The sequence below is a fragment of the Ammospiza caudacuta genome, chromosome 14, assembly GCF_027887145.1.
Source record: "Ammospiza caudacuta isolate bAmmCau1 chromosome 14, bAmmCau1.pri, whole genome shotgun sequence".
NCBI classification, from domain to species: domain Eukaryota; kingdom Metazoa; phylum Chordata; class Aves; order Passeriformes; family Passerellidae; genus Ammospiza; species Ammospiza caudacuta.
Window position 1 is genome coordinate 19,496,818 of NC_080606.1, and position 23,600 is coordinate 19,520,417.

General features: G+C 50.5%; 1 protein-coding gene across 2 annotated transcripts in view; it reads left to right on the plus strand.

Moving 5' to 3' along the window:
* Nucleotides 1–1,765: 1,765 nt before the first annotated feature.
* Nucleotides 1,766–23,600, plus strand: part of FGF13 (fibroblast growth factor 13) — a 185,810-nt gene continuing 163,975 nt past the window's right edge. The window contains exons 1-2 of one of the 2 annotated variants that reach the window (XM_058813911.1): nt 1,766–1,800; nt 2,773–2,937. In XM_058813911.1, the coding sequence (XP_058669894.1) occupies nt 2,889–2,937 (49 nt within the window). In that variant the 5' untranslated portion in view covers nt 1,766–1,800; nt 2,773–2,888. Of the gene's footprint in view, nt 1,801–2,427; nt 2,938–23,600 lie in introns of those variants that run through there. The other variant, XM_058813910.1, reaches the window with a different exon arrangement.

The window sequence follows — 23,600 nt, forward strand, 5'->3', positions numbered from 1 at the left end:
GTCACCACAGCATCCAAGTGCTTCTCAGCTTCCAGGGCAGGAGCTGGAAACCAATGAGGTGACAATTTCCCCTACTACAGTTGGGAAGTGATGTACCAAGACACCGAGGTTCAGATTCATATTTAAATACTTGAGTTAGTTAAAGGAATTCTGTTTTAAAGCCAGACCTGAAGTGATTTTCCTAAAATCCAGAGATGCTCACTTCAAAGCAAGGAACTGATGGGGCAATCTGAAGACATAAGGCAGCACCCTGAGCACAGATTCCATCTCCACTAGGACATTCCAGCCATCAACGCAGCTTTCAAATTCCAGGCTGTGCAAACTGGGCCTGGATTGCAATAAGCCTTCATGCAAATCTCCTTAGATTTTGCATGCAGAACACGATATTTTATTGCTGTTTTAACTGACACTTCTGAGCCCTGAAAACTAGTAAGGGGAAAAGCTAACTCATTTAAAACAGCAGGGGAAGCTCCCTCTGCCCACCAGTTGGTACAATTCTTCCACAACCTGCTGAGCTGCTGCCTCCTTCCAGTGTAGTAAATGTGAGTGTAGGGCCTGGTTTGGTCAGTGTAATAACTACTCCTGCAAAACTGAACACGTCTCCTGGCAAAGGTGAGAACGGCTCGGGTAAGGCAGCTTCACTGTCAGCACCAACACAGCATTTGTCAGTGACATTTGCTGTTGGAAAGACCTCAGACCAGAAGTGTGAATTGTCACGGCTCTCAGCACAGACACTGCAAATGCCTTTGAAAATCAGGGCTAAGTTGTATTGGACAACTGAAATCTTGCTGGGGTTCATAAGCTGCTTCTGACAATGCTGGCTCAGCTGAACCAAAGAATCTCTCCTTCCCCATTCCGTTTCCATTCAGTGGTCCCTGAAACAGGCAAGAAAAAGACCAGGTTTTTAACCCCCTGGAGAGCCTCGGATGTGTTAAAAAACCAAACAGCTGAAGAGGCTCATGTGAAATACTTACATGGAGAGCACTCCAAGCCCACTATCACCAGAGGGCTTACTGAATCCTGGAGTCATTTTGATTGGGAAAGGCCTCTGAGATCATCAAATCTGTTAACCCGCACTGCCGTGCTCACCGCTAAGCCATGTCCCTAAATGCCACCCCTCTGTGGTTTGAAATACCTCGGGCGATGGTGATTTCACCCCTGCCCCAGCGATCCCGTGTCCCTGAGGAGCAAAGCCGAGCCATCCCGGCTCCTGCTTCTCAGCTTAAACAGCCCTAACGCCCCTAACTGCACTTGATCCGCAGGCACCGCGTGCGGTGGGCATGAGCCTTCATCCCACGCCGTGTTTCATCATCACCCACTGACTCAGCCGCTGTCCTGCAGCGCGGTGCCCGGGGCAGAGGGCTGGCCGCCGAAAGCCGAGCTGTCCCCGGCTGTCCCCAGCTGTCCGGGTGCCGCAGGGGACGGGGACAGGGCCGGGCAGGAATCCGGCCCCACTAAAAATAGCGGCCCCGGGGCCGGGCTGTGCCGGGACCCCCGGCGGGAGCGGGGCACGGGGGCTGCCCGGGTGCCAGCCCTGCCTCGCTCCCTGCGGGAATCCCTCGTGTCCCCGGCCCGGACCGGCTCCTTCGGGCCGGGCAGAGCGGGCAGGAGCAGCCGAGGGGCTCCCCGGCCCGGCCCGGCTCGCCCTGCCCTGAGGGTTATTTTGGGCGGCCCCAGCGGGGCCGGGCTCCAAGGGGCAGCACCGGGCCCGTCCCTCCCCCGACGGCGGCCCCGGCAGAGGAAGTTTTGCCCCACCGAAGAGAGGGGGCCAGGGGGGCGGGACACGCCGCTGTTACACAGGTGAGGGGCTCTGGCGGCTCGGGCGGTCCCTTCCCGCTCCCCGAGGGGATGGAGCAGGGGGCGGGAGGGGTGAGCGCCGTCCCACACCCCGGGGCAGGGGCAAGGGCAGGGCTGGGCGGCAGCCGGCGCGGCTCTGCCCGTTCCCTGCTGCGGAACCCGATCCCCATTGCCCTCCGTGCCCGCTGCTAACGGGAACCCGATCCCCCCGTGCCCCCCGTGCCCCGCTCCCGCCACGGCAGCAACAGGCAGGGAGCGGGCGGCTCCCGCCGGGCCCCGCGCCCACAGCCGCCCCTGCGGTACCGGGCTGGCAGCAGCTCCCCGGGCCGGGGGCAGCCCGGCTGGCCGTGGGGCGGCGGTCCGTGGCCGGGGGGCAGCGGGAGGCGTGCTGCCCCCGTCCTCCCCCGTGCCGGTTAATGGAGCCCCGGTGCGGGTGATGGGGAGCGCGGGGCCGGCGGCTGGAGCTGCCCCTCCAGCCCTCCTCGCTGCCGCGAGCGTAAACCTGCCGCCTCTCCTGCAGTGACGGGGACTCGCGTCCTCCTCCTCCGCCTATCCGCGGCTGCGGCTCAGCTGCTCCATCCCATTATTATTAGGGGAGGATGCGAAAAGAGAAAAACCCGAACCCAACACACCCAAGCGAACAACCCCTCCCCAGTCACGGTACCCCCCTCCCCCCGGTCGGTGGGACTTGCAGGACCAGCTGCGCTTCCCTGGCCCTGGGGAGGGGAGGCAGAGCCGGGGAGACGGGGGAAGGAGGGGGCCGGGGCCGGGCAGACACGGGGAATATCGCTTTTGTCTCCGGCACGGCGAGCGGCGCAGGGGCTCGGTGCTGCGGCTGCCGGAGCCCCCCGCTCCCCGCTCGACTCCCGCAGGCACCGCGGCGGCGCCGCCGGGCTCCGAGGCTCCGCTCCGGGGAGCGGGCAGCTCGCCGGCTCCTCAGTGCCCCCCCTTCCCCTGCTCCCGGTGTTATTTCAGCCTTTTCGGCGTAGAGGATCCCCCACGCGCACGCACGCTGCCCCCCGCCCGAGGTTTCTTTGGTCCAGCCGGAATTCGCGACGCTCCCGGGGATTTTCCCACCCAAGCTGGGGTCTATGAGCGGGAAGGTGATCAAGCCCAAAGAAGAGAAAGATGCTTCCAAGGGTAAGGCAGGCGCAGCCGCCCCGATCGGCGGCGCGTTCCCCGGCCCGACCGCGGACAGCTCACGGGGCCGGGAGGGGGGGCACGGCTCCGGGGGCAGCCCGGCTCGGCAGGGAGCGGCACCCGGCGCTGCCCGGTACCCCGGCTCGGCCGCGGGGCCCGCTCAATGCGGCACCGGGCCCCCCCCGTTCCCCGGCGGCCAGGGGAAGGGAGGGGGCGGCTCCCGGCCGGAGCCGGGGGTGCTCGGCGCTGCGGCGGCTCCGGCCGGCGGGCGGGGAGGGCACACATCGCCATGGAGACGGGCAGCGGGGACGGGGCCGGGGCACCCAGCGGGGCCGGGGACCCAGCGGGGCCGGGGACCCAGCGGGGCCGGGGACCCAGCGGGGCCGGGGCACCCAGCCGGGCCGGGGCACCCAGCCGTGCCGGGGCATCCAGCGGCGCCGGGCACGGGGGTTTCCCCGCCCCGCTTCGCCCCGGGCCCCGCGGCGCTGGGGCTGCCCGCGCCGGGGGCATGGCCGGGGTTCCCTGCCAGGGTGCGAGGGTTCCCTGCCGGGGTTCCCTGCCGGGGTGCGGGGTCCCTGCTGGGTTCCTGCCGGGGTACGGTACCGGGGTTCCCTGCCGGGTTCCCCGCCGGGGTCGTGCCCGCACAGGTGGCCGTGTGCCCCGTGCCACCCCGGCCGGCTCGGGGCTCGCTGTCCCTCGGGGTGTCCCCAGGGGCTCCCCGCACACCCCAGTGTGGTTTCGGAGCGGGGCTGTGGCCGGGCCTCCCCGCAGGACCGAAACCCGCCCCTCATTTCCCAGTTCTGTAAAACCCCGTGGGACACTTCCCTGCCGTTTACTTTTTTAGCAGCCAGAGAGGCCGAATCAAAACAATACAGCCTTTCTATTCTTGATAAAAAGCTTTTGGTTTCATGGTTTTGAAAATTTATGTTTAACACTTTGGAAATCTTCTTTTTTTATGTTCTTTTTATGTGAGTTTTTTCCCAACTCTGTCTTTCCCCTTCTTACTATGTTCTGTCTCATGTCCAAATCCTTAGCGCTTGCATGACATTTTTTTTCTCAGCAACACAATCAACTTCACTACTTAGATGCATTGCAAAACCTTACTTTTTTTAGATAAATATGTTTTGCCTTTACATTATATCCTTTGAAGTTGAGTTGATTTTGATTTTCTTTCATGGTGGCCTTATTCGCTATATTGCGCTTTAAATAATTTATTAAGCAGCGCAGAACAAAAGATTCCCGCCTTTCTGAGGAATTATTTTGCATGATTTAGAACTGTGGTATGAACGTAAGCAAAAAGAAATTGCCGTACTTGTGCTATGCTTGCCTGAAAGCTTATTTTTAAAATCAAGCTTACATATTGCATTTTGTGCTGTGATTACAGGTTCTAATGACACACTTCATGTCTGAAATTGCTTTGGCACATTTCAGAGCAGTGGGACAAAGGCACTTGTGTGTCTGTTAGTGAGTCAGTGGTGCCTGAGACGTGCGAGGCTGTGATGTCAGTGCTGACAGGGTGAGCAGGTGAATATTCTGAGGCTCAGGAAAAGCAGCGGGTGCTGCTGCTCTGCTTCAGGAGAGGCTGCTCCGCTCCCTGAGCTCACAGAGAAACTCTGTGTTCCCACCAAGTGGAGAGGCGGTTGTGGGTGCAGCAGGAGGAGCCCACCTGTGTGAGGAGCTTTGTGAGTGGTGCGGAGCACCTGTGAAGCAGCTTTTGGGGAGGCTCGGGGATGCTGAGAAGGAGTTAATATTTACTAGCTCATGCATAGGCTGCATGATCCTCCTCAGCCTCTTGAGTTGTAGGCAAGAATAGGAAATGTTCTTTCCTCTGAACCACCTGAATTCTCTTTTGGTCATTGCAAGTGTTAATGCTCTCCATGGGAATGTTTGATTTGGCCCCAGCCGTAGTAAATCCAGGCAGTGATGGGTGGGGTTTTTTGTTAAGATTTTTTGGTCTGGACGGGTTTTTTTATACAATTAAACAATTTATAATTTGCCTGGAAAGGATGGGATACCATTTCCTGCATTTTTCTGCAGGTGTACTGTGGCACTGGAGTCCTGAGAGAAAGCTCAGTGGTTTTGGGTTAGTTGCCCTCTCTTTCAAAGAACAACATCATCATGTTTTATATATGAGTGGCTTGTGGTGGTGCTGGTTCAGGTACCCCCTCTGTAAGGGAGGGTGGTGTAGTTTGAATACCTGCTGTAAATGCAGCTGTCCCAGGGCTGTGTTTGCCCCATAAATGTGGGATGCTTCTCAGTGAGAGCAGTGCCAACGTTTCTCGCTCCTGAAGCTTTCTCAGGCATTGCAGGGCCGTGCGTGAGGTGAGACCTTGCTGTAGTTCTCTACAGGATTTGGGGAGGGCCATGTTCAGCCCAAATGTAGGAGCTGCACTGTGTATGTTGTTAGGAGACACTTTCTTCCCCTGGATTTGGGGTGGCTCTTTCTAGAAAAAACTGATTTATCCAGAACCTTGAAAGGCCATGGATTTTGCTGGGAAAAAGCACAGTCCAGAGCAAATACTGAACTGCCTTGCAGTGCTTGTTTGCAGTGAAATTATGCTTTTGTAAAGTCTGTGGTGGTGTCAGTGGAGTTCTGCAGGTGTTACAGAAGTATAAAAATCTACTTTTAATTAAAACAGTGGGGGTTTTTCACTTCTTTCCTGAAGCCAAAGAGGAGGGTAACTGCTTGCTTAAGACTGTGTTGTTCCCAGGTGTAAGTCCTGCCTGGAAAACCCAGTGATGGCTGTGTTTTGCTCAATATCTGGTTGCTTTTAAAAGTGGCTGTGGGCATTTGGAATTATCTATCCTAATCTTAACTAAAGCTCATGGATTAACAGAATGAAGTCAGGGATGTGCACCTTTCCTTTCTGCAAGATGCTGCAATAACTGTGCTGTGTACCTGTAGGATTAGGGCAGATGATGGCATTGATCCCCTATGTTTAATTCAGTGTGTGAGAGTTGGAAGGTGCAGGGTGCTGCCAGCCCAGGTGTGCTGCCAGCTGCTCCCCGGGGCACAGGGGCAGTGCTGCTCTGGGGTGGAGGCTGTTTGGGGCAGCCAGCAGCTGGTTCCAGAGCAGCCTGTCCCCTCTGGGCTGCCTTCACCTGGGGCAGTGTCCGTGTCACCTCACTGTGCCCGGGGGGCAGGAATGCCAGGGGCTGGGGAGGAACAGCTCAGCATCCCACAGTGGGCACTGACTGGGGAGCAGCAGCTCAGTGCTCAGGGGGTGCTCGGGGTGCATTCCCAGCTCAGCAGTGGGCACTCAGTGATTTTGGGAGCAGCTCAGTGCTCAGGGGGTGCTCGGGGTGCATTCCCAGCACAGCAGTGGTCACTCAGTGATTTTGGGAGCAGCTCTCCTGCATTCCCAGCTCAGCAGTGGGCACTGATTTTGGGGAGCAGCTCAGTGCTCAGGGGATGCTCCGGGTACATTCCCAGCACAGCAGTGGTCACTCAGTGATTTTGGGAGCAGCTCTCCTGCATTCCCAGCTCAGCAGTGGGCACTGATTTTGGGGAGCAGCTCAGTGCTCAGGGGATGCTCCGGGTACATTCCCAGCACAGCAGTGGGCACTCAGTGATTTTGGGGCAGCTCTCCTGCATTCCCAGCACAGCAGAGCAGCTCCCACCAGGCAGGTTCTTGTCCTGGCACAGAGCTGCTGTGCCCAGAGCCGTGGCTGTGCCAGGGCAGGGCATTTCCCCAGAAGTGTTGGCCTTGCACTCTGGGCACAGTGCTTCGAGTGTCCCAGTCGGTCCTTGGGGCTGGACCAGCATCACCTGGTTTGAATTAATATTTTCTATCTTATGTTTGGGGAGGGTTGTGGGCATGAGGAGAGCCCTGGGCATGCATGGGGAAGGAGCTGAGTGCTGGAAGCCCTGTGCTTTGGGGCTGGCCCTTGCAGAGCCCGTGCTGCCTGCTCTTACAGCCAGGCCCTTGCACACGCTGCTCTGCAGTTTGTGTGGCTCCTCTGGGCAGAGTCAAGAGCTGGAGCAGAGAGTCTCAAACTCAATCTGAGGACTGGATTAATCTGCATTTGTGTTCCTTTTTACTAAGGGGATTATGCACTATTGGCTTCCCCATCAAAGCAGATGCAGGGGGATCTGTTCCTGTCACCGTGCTGTCACCACAAGGAACTGGGATAGCTTTGTCCAAAAGTCTGATCACCTCAGCCACAAGCAGTGCGAAAATGCAGAGTGTATTTTCTTCTGAAGAAAGCAAAATAGGAGCATTTTTGAAGCTGAAAGCATCTAATGTGAGAAGAGTGTATTGAAATAGTGACAGTAACAGTGAAGACTCTGGAAGTACAGGTACTATTCTAATTCAGTGACAGCAGAAAACAAAGCACTTAGAGAAATCACTTGGCAGGAAGCACAGAAGTCAGAATTTTGAGGTATCTATTACTGCTTTTCCTGGCTTTATGGGAATATCGGATAATGCAGCTTATGATTGAAAGGTCTGGAGAAAAGCTGACAAAAATAAAGAAGCTGATCTCAACAGTTATATTTCTATAGAACTGATTCATGAGACAGTAACTTCTTCAGGGACTGAGGAGGAGCAGCATGTAAGCTGACCACATCTTGGTCTGAGGCCACGGGATCAAAATTAGCAGCGAGTGCAGCCCTGGTGAGAAGGGGGAAGGGAGCCCGGTGCTGAGTGCCTCGAGTGCTGCTTGGCCAGCTCAGGTCACAGGCAGGGCAGTTCTGTGTCTTTTTGGCAGAAACTTGGGCGCCAGTTGTTTTCATTGCAGACCAAAAGCCCCCCAAACTTCGGCAGCAGCTGCAGTTTAGGATGTGAGCTTGAGGATCTGTTCAGGCAGGTGCTTGCCAGCAGCACATTGGGTCTTTGTGGTCAGTTGGTGCTGCTGACCCACACATCAGAACTTGTGTTTGTGTTACAAACACGGAACGGCACCAGAGAGTGAGTTAACCACAGTGCTTGTGTTCCCTTCACACTGGAAATCTCAGAGGCTCCTGTCTGAGGCTGCAGATTTCACTTTGCATAGGAGCCTGCATCGCCCACTGGAAAGAGCCAGCCAGAATCGGGGCCATGGCCCATCCCATCCTGCTATTGATCCCTCAGGTCACAATGGATGCTCAGTGCTTGGCCGAGCCCTGATCCATTCAGAACTCCCAGTGACACCAGTGGGAGTTCTCTGTCTGCCCGTGGCATTGCCTCTGATTAGTGGGAGGTTGTTAATGTGCCCATGCTTGGAATATTTACAGTAACTACCTCCTGTTCTGACTCATTATCTGGGCTGGCTTTGGTACCACAAACGACAGGAGCTCTATAAAAGAAACATCCTTCCCTCTCAATCCCAAGACTGTGGCCCCTCACATATGTTGATAAAACGTCAGCAGCTAAAAAGTGGAAGCAGTGTTGAGATGGAAATGCCAGCACATTTGTGCTGATGCTCCTGAATGGTTTTAGTGTTGAGGAAACCCACAGCAAGGCAGAATTTCCAGGGACAAGCTCCACACTCGGGGGTTTGTTGGTGTTGGTTCTGTGTGGCTGCTGTCCATGCCAACAACTTGTGTTGTACAGAAGGTAGTAAAAGTCTTTTTTTTTGCTTCTAGAGGAAAACTTAATTATAGTTGCCTCTTGCAGATGCCAAATCTCCAAATGAAGCCTGGAGGACGAGCAGCCCCACAGAGCCTTGCAGGGCACTGCAGAGGGGGAGCACAGCAGCCACAGCAGATGCACCAGAATCTGCATGGCCTAGAATCTGGCATGTCTGCTCTGTGGCCACCCACAGTACACTGCAGACATGTCATTAACTGAATTTGTGCCATCTTCTGAGATTTCCTGCAAGGCACTGGTCTCACCCCTGTGCTTTGGGAATGGAGGCTGCAGGGCAGCCTTGGGTCCATGCATGCTCAATTTCTGCTTCTGCTCCTCATGGTGTGCTAGTGCTGATGTCTCCTGCAGAAGCCACAGCTCCAGAGTTGCGTGAAAAACCTCCTCAGGAGCAAAGACAGGACAAGTCCTGTTCCTCAGCCTCCTGCAAGCACTGAATCCATGCTTGTATAAAATCCTCTGTAAATCTGGAGGTGTTCTGTGTACAATAAAACATTTGTAACTCCAAGAGGCCAAGCCTCCCATCCTGGACAACCCTTAGCTGAGCATTTTCAGGCCAGGAGTTCTGTGTTTCTGTGTATTGGAGAGGAGCTGCCCTGTTGGTGCCTGGATGCTCTCACAGATTCCGTGGTCTCAGATGTCCTCTGTGGGACTGAAGGGTTCTTGGCCACTCCTGTCCCTCTCAGCTGAGCCTGGCTCTAGGGCTTGTGTAGCCCAAACTGTTTTTCCTTCCTCAGCTATATCGTTTGACCTAACAAAACTCCCTCCTTTTCCCCAAAACGCACCTTGGTCAAGCTTACATGAAAATGCATGTTAAAAACCAAAATGAGACAACTAGGTTATAGATGTTATTTACAATAATCCTTTTATTTTTGTGTGTGGTATCTTGGGTAAAGGTTTCTGTGAATTGTCTGGTTTCGTGCTCAATATTTGTATTGTGTTGCTGAGTGAAATGAAGGCGAAAATAATTTGAATTGCACCCTCGGGCAGGTAACAATTCAGTTCTTCTCATGAAGAGAGTGTAAAGTGAGACTGTTCTCCACTTAATTAGTTTTGTGAGAGTGATGTATAAGGCAAGGTCAGTGCTGAAGGAAGAAAGGGCTGGCACGGATTGAACACTGCTTACGTTGTTTGAATAATTAGAGCATCACTGGGAGGTTGGAGGGAGCAGAGGACAGAAATGAGGTGGGAAGAAGAGATATTCCTGAAATAGCAATCGAATCGCCATTGATCTGGGCTGCATTACATGTACACAGTTCAGGATTGACTGAATCTGAGCTGCTGGTGGTTGGTTACCTGTGCCACTGGTGGTGCTTGCAGCTGAAATGAAGGTGTATTTATGGAGATACTCTGTTCTGTGGCCCAGGGAATCTCTACGTGCTTTTCAAAAGCTGGGGTCTGACATAATTGATACAAGGCTCTCTTGGTTGCTTTAAGAATAAATTGTTTAACCAGTGCTCGATGTCTTTGATATGTGTGCATTTAGTTACCAGCCAGTTTAGGATGAATTTCTGCTGTGATGGTGGGATCAGATCAGAGGTGGGCATTGTGTATTCCCCTCTGAGCTGTGTGCTCTGCAGGGATTTGCTTTGGGTGTCACTTTGTGTCCCTTCTGTAGCTCCTGGCCACACTGTTCAAGTAGCTGAGGCTGGATTTACTTCCACACATTGCCAGAGTGCTGTCAGTCTGCTTACACAGAAACATTTTTCCTTTGGCTTTTACATCTGCTGTGGAGTTCTGGGCAGCTATCTTGTGTGTTCAGTACACACGTGAAATTCTTGTGTTGCTCTTACATCTCAGTTTGCCCAAGTTGTGCCACAGTACTGTCTGGAAAATGATCAGTGTTTTAATTGTAATTATACACAGTACTCCAAGCTGATGTGACTTTATTCCTCTGAGTGCTGCAAGAGAACAAGAAGCCAGGATGGAGCCAGTTGTCACTGCAAGCCATTGTCACTCCTTGTGGGGTGCCGAGCTGGTCCTGGGTGGGGTGCAGAGCAGAACCTGATCCGTGAGAGTCCTCCCTGGTGCAATACAGACGTGGAAGTATTTTGGGGGCTTGCAGTGTTGGTGGGCATTGCAGGTGGATGCATTTCCTCAGGGAGTGGCTTGCAGCTGTGTGAGGCCATCCCGGGAGCAGTGCTCCCTCCTGCCCACAGTGATTAGTCCTGCTGGAGGAGCAGGGGTCCCTGCAGCCACCCAGGACAACACAGGGCCGTCACACAGTGTGCAGAGGGCAGCTCTGTCATGTGCTCTGCCTCACGTTTGCCTCTCGTCTTGCATAGCAGTGCCTGAATCCAGAGACTGCCAAAAATAGCTGGCTGCTTTCAAGCGATTGGGCAAGGAGAGCTGGAGTGACTTTCATCTGCTGCTCTTCTCCCCTTCCCGCTCTGCCCTGTTTGCTTTCTGAGAGAGGATATTGGGTTTTCGTTTGCTTTGGCGGAGCTCAATAAAAGGTGGTCAGAGTGAAGTAAGTCAAGAGGGATCACATGGCAAGGCTCTCCTTCATCGCCTCGTGGGGAGGCTACAGCAGCAGGGTCAGAAGTCTGGCTCCAGCTGAAAAGAGATTTTTGGGGTGAAGTGTGAGCGGTTTCAGACCCACTCCAAGGTCAGGACACTGCCTGGCCAGGGAGGCTGGAGGAGGAATGTCTGTGTTGGTGCTGCTAGCTGGCTGCTGGCCATGCAGAGCTGTGCCACTTGGCCACTGGAGAGCAGCACAAATGGTTTCCTTGGCTGCAGGAGGGGCTGGGTGTTTGTTTTGGGGTTGGGTTTCATCTTGTTTGTTTGGTTTGGTTTTTGGGGTTTCGTTTTTGTTTTTTTTTTTGTTTCTTTTCAGATTATCAGTGCAAACCCCAGTTTTCAAGTTCTGTTTGTACAATTGTGTCCTTGGGAGGAATTTCTATCCCATGATTTCTGGGATGTTGGGCATTAGTGTACATGACAGTTCATGAGGGGTGTCCCGTTGGTAGGTGATGGAGAGCAGTGAAAGCTTTATAGGCAGTGATCCAGCAACTCCTGCACAAGGAGAGGACAGCGTGGAAAACAGGAGAAAGATGAACTTGGACTTTCTCCTAGTAGTTCATTTAAGAACAGTAGATGCCCTTGTTTAGGGATGCCTAATTTAAGTGGCAGCAATTAATGGCTGTAGAGGAAAAAAGGATTGTGCAGAGCTGTGAAAGTTCTCAGTTCTTTTCATGGCAACTTTCAGGGTTTAAAAATTTGAGTTTGTTTCCCCACTGGGACATAAGCAAAACTTCTTTGAGATTTCTCAGGAAAAACAGTCACACTGGAGCTATTTTAAGGAAAAAGACCTGTCAGGTTTTCCATTGCTGTCCTTGTTCCACCCTTGGTCTGAAAAGACCTCCCGTCAAAACAGAGATGTTTCTTCAAGACTTTTGAGTATGATCAGAAAAATTAGTTAGGCCCTTCTGAACAATGTTAGGAAGGGATTTTGAAATACATAACAGCTGAAAAAAGCAGGGTTTCGTGTCAGTGCTGTGGAGGATGCTGGAAGCTCAGTAGCGAGGTGGCGGGGCTGTGCCTTTTGGTCTGGAAGTGCTTTTGTTTCACTCCATGTTTGATCATGAAGGATGGACTTCAAATTGCTTTGTGGAATGAATAAAAGGTGCCAGGCTGAGAATGGAAGGGGGAGAAAATGTGGTACAGTGGCAGGAGAAAGCAGATTCTGTGAGACTTTGAACGATGGAAACTGAGCTTTGAAAAGTCTCTGGAGAGCACAAGGAAGCTGAAGAATGTAATGGAAGAGGAGATACTGTGGGTGTAACTCGTAGTAATATCAGACTGCAGGGAAAGCACGCAGGTTTGACAGCCTGAAATGGTCCAGAAAAGACTTGACAATCTGTCCTGCAAGGTGCCAAACATCTCTACTTTCCATTTGCCCAAAAGCTGTTAGCGCTCTGCTTTGGGTCCCTATCAGTGAAAGTTGGATATTCTTGTCATGCCACATTCCCACTATCACAAATTCTTACCTTCAGTGCATTTCAGGAGCCATTGAGTGTGCATGAGGCAGGCTGAGTGAGTGACAAAGGGCTTGTGAGAGAAATGGAGAAAAGCTAGCAGATTTGATGGCTGAGGTGCAGGGTGTGAGCGAGCTGTTTGTCAGACAGTGCTTCTGTCCCTGAGAGGAGATAACACATTGATCTTCCTTCACAGAGCTGGGAGAGCACTGCTGTCAGTGCATCCACAATGCCTGCATCGCTGTGGAACCCTCTTCTTTTATAGGGCTTTTTTGCCTCCTCAGTCAGATCTCTAATTACAGTTCTTATTGCTGCTGTTAGCATTTTAAACTGTCCTGTGCTTGGGTTGGGTTTGAATAACTGCTGGTGAGAGAGTTTGATAGATCATTGGTGTTTATTTGGGTGGCACCTTCTGAAGAGCAGCACCTGAGCTGGACTGTCCTGTCAGGTCAGACTGAAGCGTGGTTTGTGCTGCTCAGTGCCAGCCTTGTGAATCAAACCCTCAGTGGAAGTGTGACACGCTTTGCACTTCACAGTGCTGACCACTCCTGGGATCAATATTTTAAATATTCTTTTTTCCCCCAGTTTTTTTCATTATAAAAAGTGTGGCAGGGGGTTGTGTTGAATCAGTGCTCTAAGATAAGCCTGAAGGTTGCTAGGATGAACTGCAAGTTTGAGCCTTGATTCTGCAGTATGGGATTACTGAAGTATGTAAGAGAAACAGATTTGTTTCCTGATCTGATCTTGCAGCATCAGAAAACCGTGCTGGTGAATAAAAGGGAGCAGAATCCTGTGTTTAGGAATGAGAGATTGCCTGGGAGATGCTGTGAACGGAACAGTGTGGTTTGAAGTTTTACCCTGTCCTGTGCTGGATGTCCTTGAAGGCAGCTGCTGCCTCTCCAGTTCTGCTGTAATTTGGTTGTTGGTGCTTCAAAATTTGGCTTTGGGAATTATTTTGTATAATTCAGTCTCTTACAATATCTTCATCTTCATCTGTTTCTTATTTATGTTTTACCTTTATTCACTAGCATAGGGTTATTGACTCAAAGGTCTTGAAGGATCATCTTGGTAAATATGGTGAGAATGAATAGTCTTTAAAAGGTGGTGGCATCAGTTTTGACCCAGTCAAAATACCATCACAAAGCACGGAAATGTTGGTTTTATGTGCATTTTCTGTTCAGTACTCATGTCTGCAGTGTGCTGGCGCTGTGCTGTGCTGTGAGGAGAGAGCTGCTGGTGCTGCTGTGATCAGTGGACAAGGTCTGTGCTTGTAGGCTCAGCACCCTGGCTGCCCTGCCGTGGGCTGGCTGAGGATCAGCTGGGCCAGCACAACTCTCAGGCACTTTGAGGCTTCACATCAAACCGTGGCAGCAAACCAGATCTGCCTTTGTTTCTGAGCTTTCAAATCCTGCAGCAGTGAGGCGGGCTGCCCTGGCGTGCCCAGCTTTATTTCCCAAGATGTAATTTAATTTATTCCTTGCTCACTGACTTGAGTAAATCAATTAAAACTTGCGTGTGAGTGTGTGTGTGTAACAAGGCTTTGACATAAGGTAATTGATCAGGAGGTGCAGACATATGAGGAAGGCGTGGGACAGATTTTAAAGCAGAAGAGTGAAACGTGGTGGTTTCTTTTGATGTGGTGTGGTGGTAGCTAAATTCCCATCTTGTGTAGTAACAGGCTTTTCTCTGGGTGCTGTGGTGTTAAACACTCTCTTTGCACATATGCAGGTTAATCTTTTTTCAGCTTGTCCTTTTGGAAACACGCCATGTCTCCATCCTTTTCACTTTGTCTGGAAGGGAGGTTAAGGATGGGAATCTCAAAATGCAAAGACTATCAGCTGTCTACCTTTCAGTAGGCCAATATAGTTCACTAATTATTTCCTGCACCTTGGCTACCTCTGGAAACTGGTCCCTGTCCAGTTCCTCTGCCTCGGTGGGGTGCTGTCCCCACAGGCTGGGATGACAAACATGTAAATCCTCCCTGTGCTCCTCCAAGTGCCTCATGAACCATAGGACCAGCTTTAGGTCAGCCTGAAACACTGGAGGGAGTGAGCACCTTGCCAGGCTCTCCTGCAAGGACGAGGTCCTCCTCACCCCAGAGGGACAGTGTGCGTGGGCACAGCTGCCCCAGTGCGCCCAGGGCTGTGGCAGTGGCAGCAGAGCCAGCCCCTGCCAAGGACCAGCCTTGCAGCTCTCTCTCCATGGTATTTTTAGAGTTGTAATCATTTCTTGCTCTTGTTTTTCCTCCCCAGACAAACGAGACCTTGGCTCAAGCCGCGTGTGAGCTATTGGGAATTGATGAGTTGTTTGTGATCCTGGCTCCAGAGTGAGGGCAGGTATTGCTCACTGCAAGCTCTCCCCTTTCAGGCACACAGGCAGACCTGATGAAAAGCAGTGTTGCAGAATCTTATTTTTAGCTTCTGTCCTGTGGTGATGTTTTTGTTGTTGTTTGATCATTTGGGGTTTTTTAGATTTGGACTGCCTCTGTCAGGGGTCAGGGTCTGTCAGAACAGCTTTGCTGTGTGGTGATGCTGTTGGTGTTGCTCGGTGGCCCGGCCCTGCCTTGGTGCCCTGTGGCTGGTGTGGTTGGCACCGTGCTGCTGTGCAGGGTCCCTGCTAGATAGCCACGCTGCCTTGGGCACATGAGTGTCCTGCTGTCTGTGGTTGGTGGCACACATTCAGAGGGCTGTTTGCTCCTGAGCAGCGGTGTCCTGCATTTACCCCACCGTGCCAATCGCTGCAGCCACCCCTCAGGGCATGGCCGCATCCAGGAGCTGCTGGAGGGACACAACTGCTGTTTGGTTTCAGCTGTTTTGTAAAAATATCCTTTATTGCCTGTGTGTCTGTACACTATTTTGGGGGTTTGTTTTTTGCTTCCCTTCAAGTTTTCCTCTTTGCTTTGTGGTTTTGTTGGTGCCCTGGGCCAGGTTTGCTGTCAGACAGGCGCGGGAAGCTGATGCATACCCTGTGCCTGTGGTGTGGACCAAGCTCTCGTCTTTGCCTCTGTTATTATTAATGCCTTCTTCATCTCCTCGAGCCCCTTCCCCTGTCTCACTGACAGCTCAATTGGAAACCAACAGCAGCTCTGCTCTGGCGGCGCTTTGCCCCAGGTGCCAGCGATCGACTAAAACTGACTCAGATCATGATTTTAATTGGTTTGATTTTTGCCAGTGGCTTGAGAAAGAAAGCGAGCTATTTTGGTCCTCCCTCATCCTTGGTCAGTTCTGTTAATGTGTCTGTGGCTGTACAAGCCCAGAGGCTCTGGGGAGGAGGGCTGGGTGCTGGGAGAGGCGCTCGCCCTGCGCTGCTGATGCCCCGGTGGTGCTGGCTTTAGTGGGCACCAGTCCTGTGCTGTGGCCATGGGAAAGCTGCCCCTCTGAGGGGCCATGGCACCTATGGACTGCTCTGAGGAGGTGCTTTCCATGTAAGAGGGGAGGCATTCAAATCCTGTGTTTTCCTTTGGTTTCAGTTGTTCTAGCTGTGATATTTTCCCTTGGACTGCTGGCCCTCACTTTTAGAGCCAAGGGAGGGTAACTCAGCACCCGTAAGCACAGAGATGAGTGGTGACACGTGTTTGTGCTGCTCTGCTGTGGACAGGAGCAGTCAGTTTACCTCATTTTTAATGCTTTGATTCTTTGGCAAGCACCCAAGGTGCTGAAAGGACTCAGTGGTGCAGACAGTGAATGGTGCGTGCACACAGGTTGGTGTCTGAGGGCATTTTCATGGGGGTACACATGGTCAAAGAGCCTGCAGTCCTTCTGCACACACATCCCTGCCCTGAAAGGACAGACAACCTTCTCTGAGGGTCCATGCAGCTTCCTTCAGCCTCTCACACCTCCTGCTCCCCAGCTGCAGTTCTCTGCTCTCTTGGCTGGGCTGGTAGAACAAATTATGGATAACTTGAATGCCGGTGAGAATTGTTTAAATATCAAAACAACAATGACACCCTGAATAGAATATGTTGAATTAAAAATATGCAAGCAGCTTTTTCTTTCTGTTCATAGGCTCCTGTTGGGTGCAACTTTGGCTCAGCATGGCTGGTGGTTTGAGTGTCCCTTCAGTCAGGCTGGGTTTATTGAACTGTGGTGGTCTCAGCTCGTATGAAATCTGACCAACAAAAAAGTTCAGGCTCTGGTTAATTTGAAGTTTATGTCCTTTCCATGAGACATATTTGTTCAATTAAATTACCTGCTAATTGTATTTCTGAGCAATTTCTTGCAGAGACCTATAACTGTGTGTTCTTGATCTGAAAGCAGCATTATTCTCTCGAGGAGATAATCAGTTAGTGACGTACTGAGCTCAGCTCATGCTCTCTGCTCTTTGCCTCTGTGGCAAAACCTGAATCTTAGTGGTAGAGGAGAACTTTTCTGTCTATTCTCTCCTTTATGATGCAGGTGTTTACTGGAAGGCTTTTCCTTGTGAATAGATGAATTTTTTGTGATTATTTTTCCCTATCCTAAGTTATTTAAATAACATAGTTTATCATGAATTTTTTGTGTTATTTAATAACCACCAAACTGAAATAGCTTTGGGCCATGCAGTTCATTATTAGAAGGCTCTTCTGAATCAGAAAACCGTGTTTCTGGAAGATATGTGCCTTTGAAACACAAATCTTGCTGACTGGTGCTGGACTCTGGAGCTAGAAGTGGAGTTTGTGTTTGCTGCCATGGGAAGAGCATCTTCTGTCCCAGCCTCATCAGGAAAGGCAGCTTTTGGAGGGAGTACAAGTCCTTTCCAGAAGTGCTGCTGAGGCCAGAGAAGGCTCTTGGCTTCTCGTGGTATTAATGGGCTGAAATGGAAAATGGGAAGCCTTGACAGGGCCAGTGAGTTGGCATAAAATTCAGCCTTTAAATGATGGTTTGGCACCACAAAATGCCGATGGTGCTGAGGCTCCTGGGGCATGGTAGGCAGAACCCACTTCTCCAAGAAAAGTTCATTTCTTTTTCCTGCATCAATATTTATGAATTTTCCCCTGCCACCCTGCAGGCAGCAGTGACCCAGTTTTAGGGTTCTGAGTATTTATGGGAGATGGGGGTGAGGATAAAATTAGGGTAGGAATGTGGTGTTCAGGGCCCTTCACAGATCCATTGCTGGGGCTGCTCTGTGGGTGTCGTGTGTGCTGGGTGATTTTGTTCACCCTCTTCATCAGCAGGGCTTTGGGAGCTGTCAGAGAGAGGCCAGTGGTGACAGTGCAGGGTTCTCTGTGGGCACAGCTGCCCCAGTTTGAGCTGCTCCTGCCTCCGCTCCTAAGGTGGTGTGCCCAGGGTGTCCAGCCTTGCTCTGGGTCCATCCTCCCTCCAGGTTCATGGGCTCCTAAGGGGGAACTGGCTGAACAGGGTGGTACACGCTGCTTATGGAGAGATGGTGGTTTACAAATAGTCTCTGCTCTGAAAAAATAACCCCCCTCTATTAAACTGTACATTACCTATCAGAAATGACATTTCAGAAAATACTTAGCCAAAACCCAAAAGATTATGGCACACTGAGTCCTCTGTCTGAGAAAAAACAGGTGTGTTGTAATGAAAACTATTTTGATCAGATTTATCTCTCAACATTTTGGTCTTTGTGAAGGTGGAGAGCTGGGTGTTGTAGTTAACTGGCATCCAAAGTTCCCAGCATTTAAATTGCTAGCAAAATGTAAAACCTGTGTTTCTGAAGGTTTCTGTGGTTTTGTTATATGTCTTTTTAAACTGGGCACACAGTGGTCAGGGTATTCTCTAGGTCATGTGTTAAATGATCAAATAGTCTGTGTTTTGGTTTGGGGCAGAAGGGATGGTGGAGTATATTCCTGCAATTGTGGAGCCACTGGGTGCTGAGAGTTGTCTTTAAAATGGTCAAGTCCTTTTTCAGTGTGAATCACGGATTGTGTGAAGGCTTTCCTCAATTGAATAGTATCTAGTTAATATTTAATATTTTGGGGTTTTCTTCTTTGCTTCAGTGTCCAGGCTCCACCGCAGCGCTCTCACATTGAAAGCAGATCCCCAAAAGATGAGATTTTGCAGGCTGCTTAGCTGAGTAAGTTCTTCTCATTAATAACAAGGTCTGCACAACCTGGTGCTTCTCATTTCAGTGGAGAAACTTTTCAATGACCGTATGCATCCTCAGATTGTCTTCATTCCTTTGTGCAAGGAAATCTATCTACGTAAAACTGCAGCTGTTCATTTCTTGTTGTGTTTTTAGTAGCAGTATTGCTGGTAAATAGCTACTGATAAAACTTCTCCACAGATCAGGGTTAGCTAAAAATTGTGTGTCTTGAGCACCAAGCAGGCCTTGAAAGCAAAATGTCAGAGGAGAATTGTACATGAAACAGCTGACATTCAGATGGGCAGCACAGACTCAGGATTATACAGTTACTGCTCATCATTGACTTGAGTTTTTGTCTCCTGAAAACCCTTCTAGGCATCTTTCAAAATAGCATCTCTCTGTCCCTGAATATGTTTAGAAAAGCTTAGCTGCTGAAGAATCTTAGCATGAAATCATAGGGCTCTTCATTGAAAGGAAGAGATTATTTCAGTGTACCTTAGAAGGGCACTCATTTTCTTTTCCAGTACTCTCACATATTCATTGTGTCCTTTTCTGGGAAACCATTCTCCCTCTGAAGTTTCTACAATGGTTTTGGGCTGGTTTTGTCCTCAGGCTGTTGTGATCTGCTGCTTATACCTTGTCCAAGTTTCTGTTTTTCTGTTCACGGTAAATAAGCTTGGGCTAAAGCCACAAGTCCTCAGTGGGGCTGGGATGGAGGTGCTCTGTGAATACCTGGCTGTGGTTTGTGTACCTGGTTGTGGAATGTTGTGTAGTCCTTGTGACTGTGAGGTGGCTGAAGCAAAGCAGAGGGGAAGGAGTGTCTGGAGCTGAGCTACTCCTCAGCAAATGCCTGGGAGTCCTTAAATGACAGTGGTAAGACACAGAATTGAAGACCAAGAATCTGGAGATGTAAAAGCTGTTGTGTTTGACAGGAGTGCCCGTAGGTGAACAGCTCTCACTTTCCTGAGTAACTTTGTTCTGACTACAGAATCAATACTCCTGTGGGTTTTGTTGCTCTATACCAGAGTCTGGATTTTGAGGAATGATCGTGCTGGGAAAGGCCTGCAAAGGTCCAGGACCTGTGCAGGCCATGGGATGCTGCAGTGACAAGGGAGGGACAAGGCATCTGCAGGGCACCCCAGGCTGCTCTGGTTTGTGCCTCCATCTGTGAGGGGCCGGCACGGCACACACAGATCTGCAGCCAGAGCTGGGGGTCTGTCAGCTCCTGCTGTGTCCCTGCTGAGTCCTCCTGGAATGTGAGACACGCCGGTGTGAGGCAGAGGAGCTGGCCTGCAGCACCCTGCAGTCAGGTGTATGTGCTCTGCAGCGTGCCCCAGAGGGGCCAGAGCACACAGGGCTCTTCATCTGCCTGCAGCAGAGAGGTGCCGTGTCAAATGTCTGCTCCAGCAAACCCTCCTGTGCCTCCCCCTGCTGCTGCAGGGTCCCCGTGTGCCCAGAGACCCCCTGAGCAGGGCACCCGAGGCTTTCCTGCCCCGGGCTGTGTCTGCTCCTTCAGACACCCCAGCAAATGCAGTACAAACAGGGCTGAGGGCTGGGGGCAGGCCCTGGCACAGGGAGGGAGAGGAGAGGGCAGTGATGGTGATGCCCTGGGCAGGAGGGCCTCCAGTCATGCACTGCCCGACGGGGCCGTGGCAGATCATTTAGGGCTGGCTTTGCAGGCAGGCTGGGCACCAGCACCAGGGGGATTTGCACACCCCAGCTGGGCCCAGGATGGTGCTCTGGAATTTCTCAGGGATTTTCACACCTCTGCCTAGGCCATGGCGGGTGAAGCAGGGTGCTCAGGAGGATGGTCACACCCAGCCTGTTCCCCTGGGGTCAGCCCTGGCTCCCAGAGCTGCAGGGGGCTGGAAATGCCCCAGCCTTTGGTGTTTGTGCTTTCATCTGGAGTTTTCTCAGCTGAGCCCTGTGGGCCCTTTTCCTTGTGTCCTCCCTCCTTTCTCAACAGCTGCCAACCTTTCAGGTCCCCCCTCAACACCCTTCTTTCCTCCACGGGTGCTAATGTCTTACCTGTAAATACAGGTTATTTAGCCTGGGCTTTGCTTCTGCTTTTGCCAGATCTGGGGAAGGGATTATGTGCCAAAGACTTGTTCAATCTTTCCTAATAAAATGGCCAAATAAATGACAGAGTTCTTTTCTTCTGTCCTCAAACCAGCACAGCTATAACAGTGCTACACTTGGAGACATGAATTTATTTGTCTGACTGTGTGCAGAACAGGCCCAGGACTGATGTAATTCAGTGCTTTTTGCTTAATTTCTTACAATTATGCTGGTAAATTGGAACATTTGAGAGAGCTTCTAGTTGTTACAGATATGCAGGTGCCTTGCTATTTGTCTGCAGTCCTGCATTATAACAATTCCAATCATCAGCCTGTAATGTCTTCACGTTAATTACTCCTTTTGTGAGATGAGATTGGCAAATGAATCTTCATCAAGCAACTGATGAGTACATCTGTGACTTTGTAATTTAAAAGTAAGGTTAATAAGGCCAGGTCCTGGTGGGAATCAACTGGTGGTCTTTGTTGTAAAGGTAATGAGTCTGGCTTTCCAGTCTGCATGCCTCTGTTTTCAGAGACTGGCTAAATTAGTAACCAGAAGCAGATGTGAAGTACATTATCCACTCTGTAGATGTTAATTACATCTGTGTAGAATAAACAGATCTCACTACTTCAGCAGTCCAGGTGTGTGCCTTCTGAAGACGTGGGAAGGCTCGTTCTCCTTGCAGTGATGGTGCTGAGCAGTTCCTAAATACAGATACATGGTCCTGGTGTTGGGAGCACCACGCTGGCTTTGGGCTCGCATCAGACAAATCTTCTGTTCTCTGCTGTTCCCTTGTCACTCGTGCTTCACTTGAGCAGGCTTGTTTGGCATCTGAGCCCTGTGTTAATCTGTGCCCAGCTGTGACTGTGGCCAGCAGCTGTGAGCCTGTGTCCAAGCCTGGGGAGCAGCACTCAGATATGCTCCTGTTCTGCTTTCCTTCACAGAGGTACAAAAATGGTCCCTCTGTCGTAGTGGATCCATTAATAGGTTGGTGCAGACAAAGGCAGCTGAAATCTGGCTGGGTGTGTGTGCTCTGTGCAGCTCACCTGCATTCAGGAGCACAGAGCTGTTCGGGGCAGGAGCCCTCAGTTTGCTCATTCTGTCCCGTTCTGAGCTCAGCTGCCCCAGAGGGGGAGGCACTGTGGTTCTTGGTGGGGCTTACATTTCATCTCTTGATTTAAAAAACCACCCCCTTTTAACGCCCTGCTTATGTGTGTGGAATATCTCAAAGACAGTGTAGAAATGATGTTCAGATAGGACTTGTTGGCATCAGAGGGATTAAAAGATCAGCTGGAGCCATCTCTGGGCCTGAGCTGACTGTTGCTGACCGTTGTCCCCTGTGCGTGGCACTAACTTGTAAATCCTAGAATTGGAACTACCTGTTGTGCTGCAGTAGAATTTCTGCTGGGTTTTAGTGCAGCAAATACTATTTTACTGTAATTTATTGCTTCCCAGTTAATGTAAGTTATAGATACTCATTAACTTTGGAATAAATACTAAATTTTACTCTTGCAATTACAAGGCAGCATTAGGATATAATTTAAATCAGCTTTAATATAGAATGTTAAGAAAAATGAACAGGATTTTAAATGTAAATGACACATATTTAAATGGGAGCTCTTTACTATATAATTATTAGTCTGTATGCCCTACATGTCTAGATTACATGTGAATGTCCTTTGTGCATTAAGTGTGAAGTAATCAGAGGTAGAAGATATCTTAAAGATAATAAAATCCATTCATTGTGTTAATGTATTCATGTTCAAAAGCAGGCAAAGACTTTCAGGAACATTTGCCAGAGAGAAGATGGTTTGCAAAGGGATGGAGCAGGGGGGAGAAAGGAAAAGCAGGTGTGTTGGTGCTGTCATAGCTGGTAGCATACATTCCAAACAATGCATATCAGGAAAGTCAAATACTACTGTGTGTAAAATAGGAGGATATTTGTACAGCTGTGACATGGAACCATGCTGTTCCAGGAGTGCCACTGCTCCAGCTGTTTGCTGAGCTCCCATCAGGGCTGATGGGCCTGGCTTTGGGGATGGCTCCTTGGGCAGTGTCCCAGTGACTTTGTGTTCTCACATCATTATGTAAAAGTAATGCAAGTTCTGCACACAGCCACCAGTTCTGCTTTGCACTGAGACCTGAGCAAGGCTAGTAATTCAGATATCTTTCGTGTATGCCCATGGATTATTAGACTCTGCTACTTAGCATAATTATGAAGCTTAGCAGGCAGTTCTGGAGCTGTTCTGACAGAGCTGTAGATAGAGGGCTTTGAGATGAGGTGCTGGAACACATGCACTGAAAGGAAAAACCAGTTTTGATATGGTCAGTACTGTGCTGGAAAGCATTAAAGCACAGGATGCTGTGCATGCCTGACTTTGCAATGGTAGTGTGTTTGAAGCTGGTGATTAGGACATTAAAAACTGTTTCCTGGGAGTTTGCCACAATAAAAGAACAAGCAGGGACAAACCTTTAGGCAGATGTTCCCCAGGAAAAGCACTTGAGCAGTAGGTCTTGTTCACAGTCCTTGGTCCAAAACCCAGGAGTCTGAGTCTGCAGACATTTTCCAGGGTGCAGAAATATCTGTGAAGTTTAATTATTTGGATTTATCAAAACAATAAGAAGGACAAGAGAAATGATGCAAGTAGATCTAAGTAGCCCTCCGCCTTCATAGCTGAGATTGTCTCCCTAGTTAGCTTGCACTGCTGATCCAGTTCCCCATAGCAGCAATTCCTGGCAAATGCAAGGTGAAGTATAAGTCCTTAGGCTTTTAGTTTCGTAGTTACAACAAATTATACTCAAGCCCTAGGTTTGTTGAAAATATGACATCCCAGTTTGGTTTCTTAGGGACAGCGCTGTGCATGATTACATGGTCTGTCAAATATTTTCATCTGTGTAAAGCTTGAACTCAGCAAAGTCAGTGGGACTTCAAAAACATTGAGTTTCTGCAATTTCATGGAAAGTGCTGTTGTGTAAAGGAGAAGGACCCAAACCAGCACCTCCAGTGAGGCAGAGAGGATCACACCTCCTCTCTTAG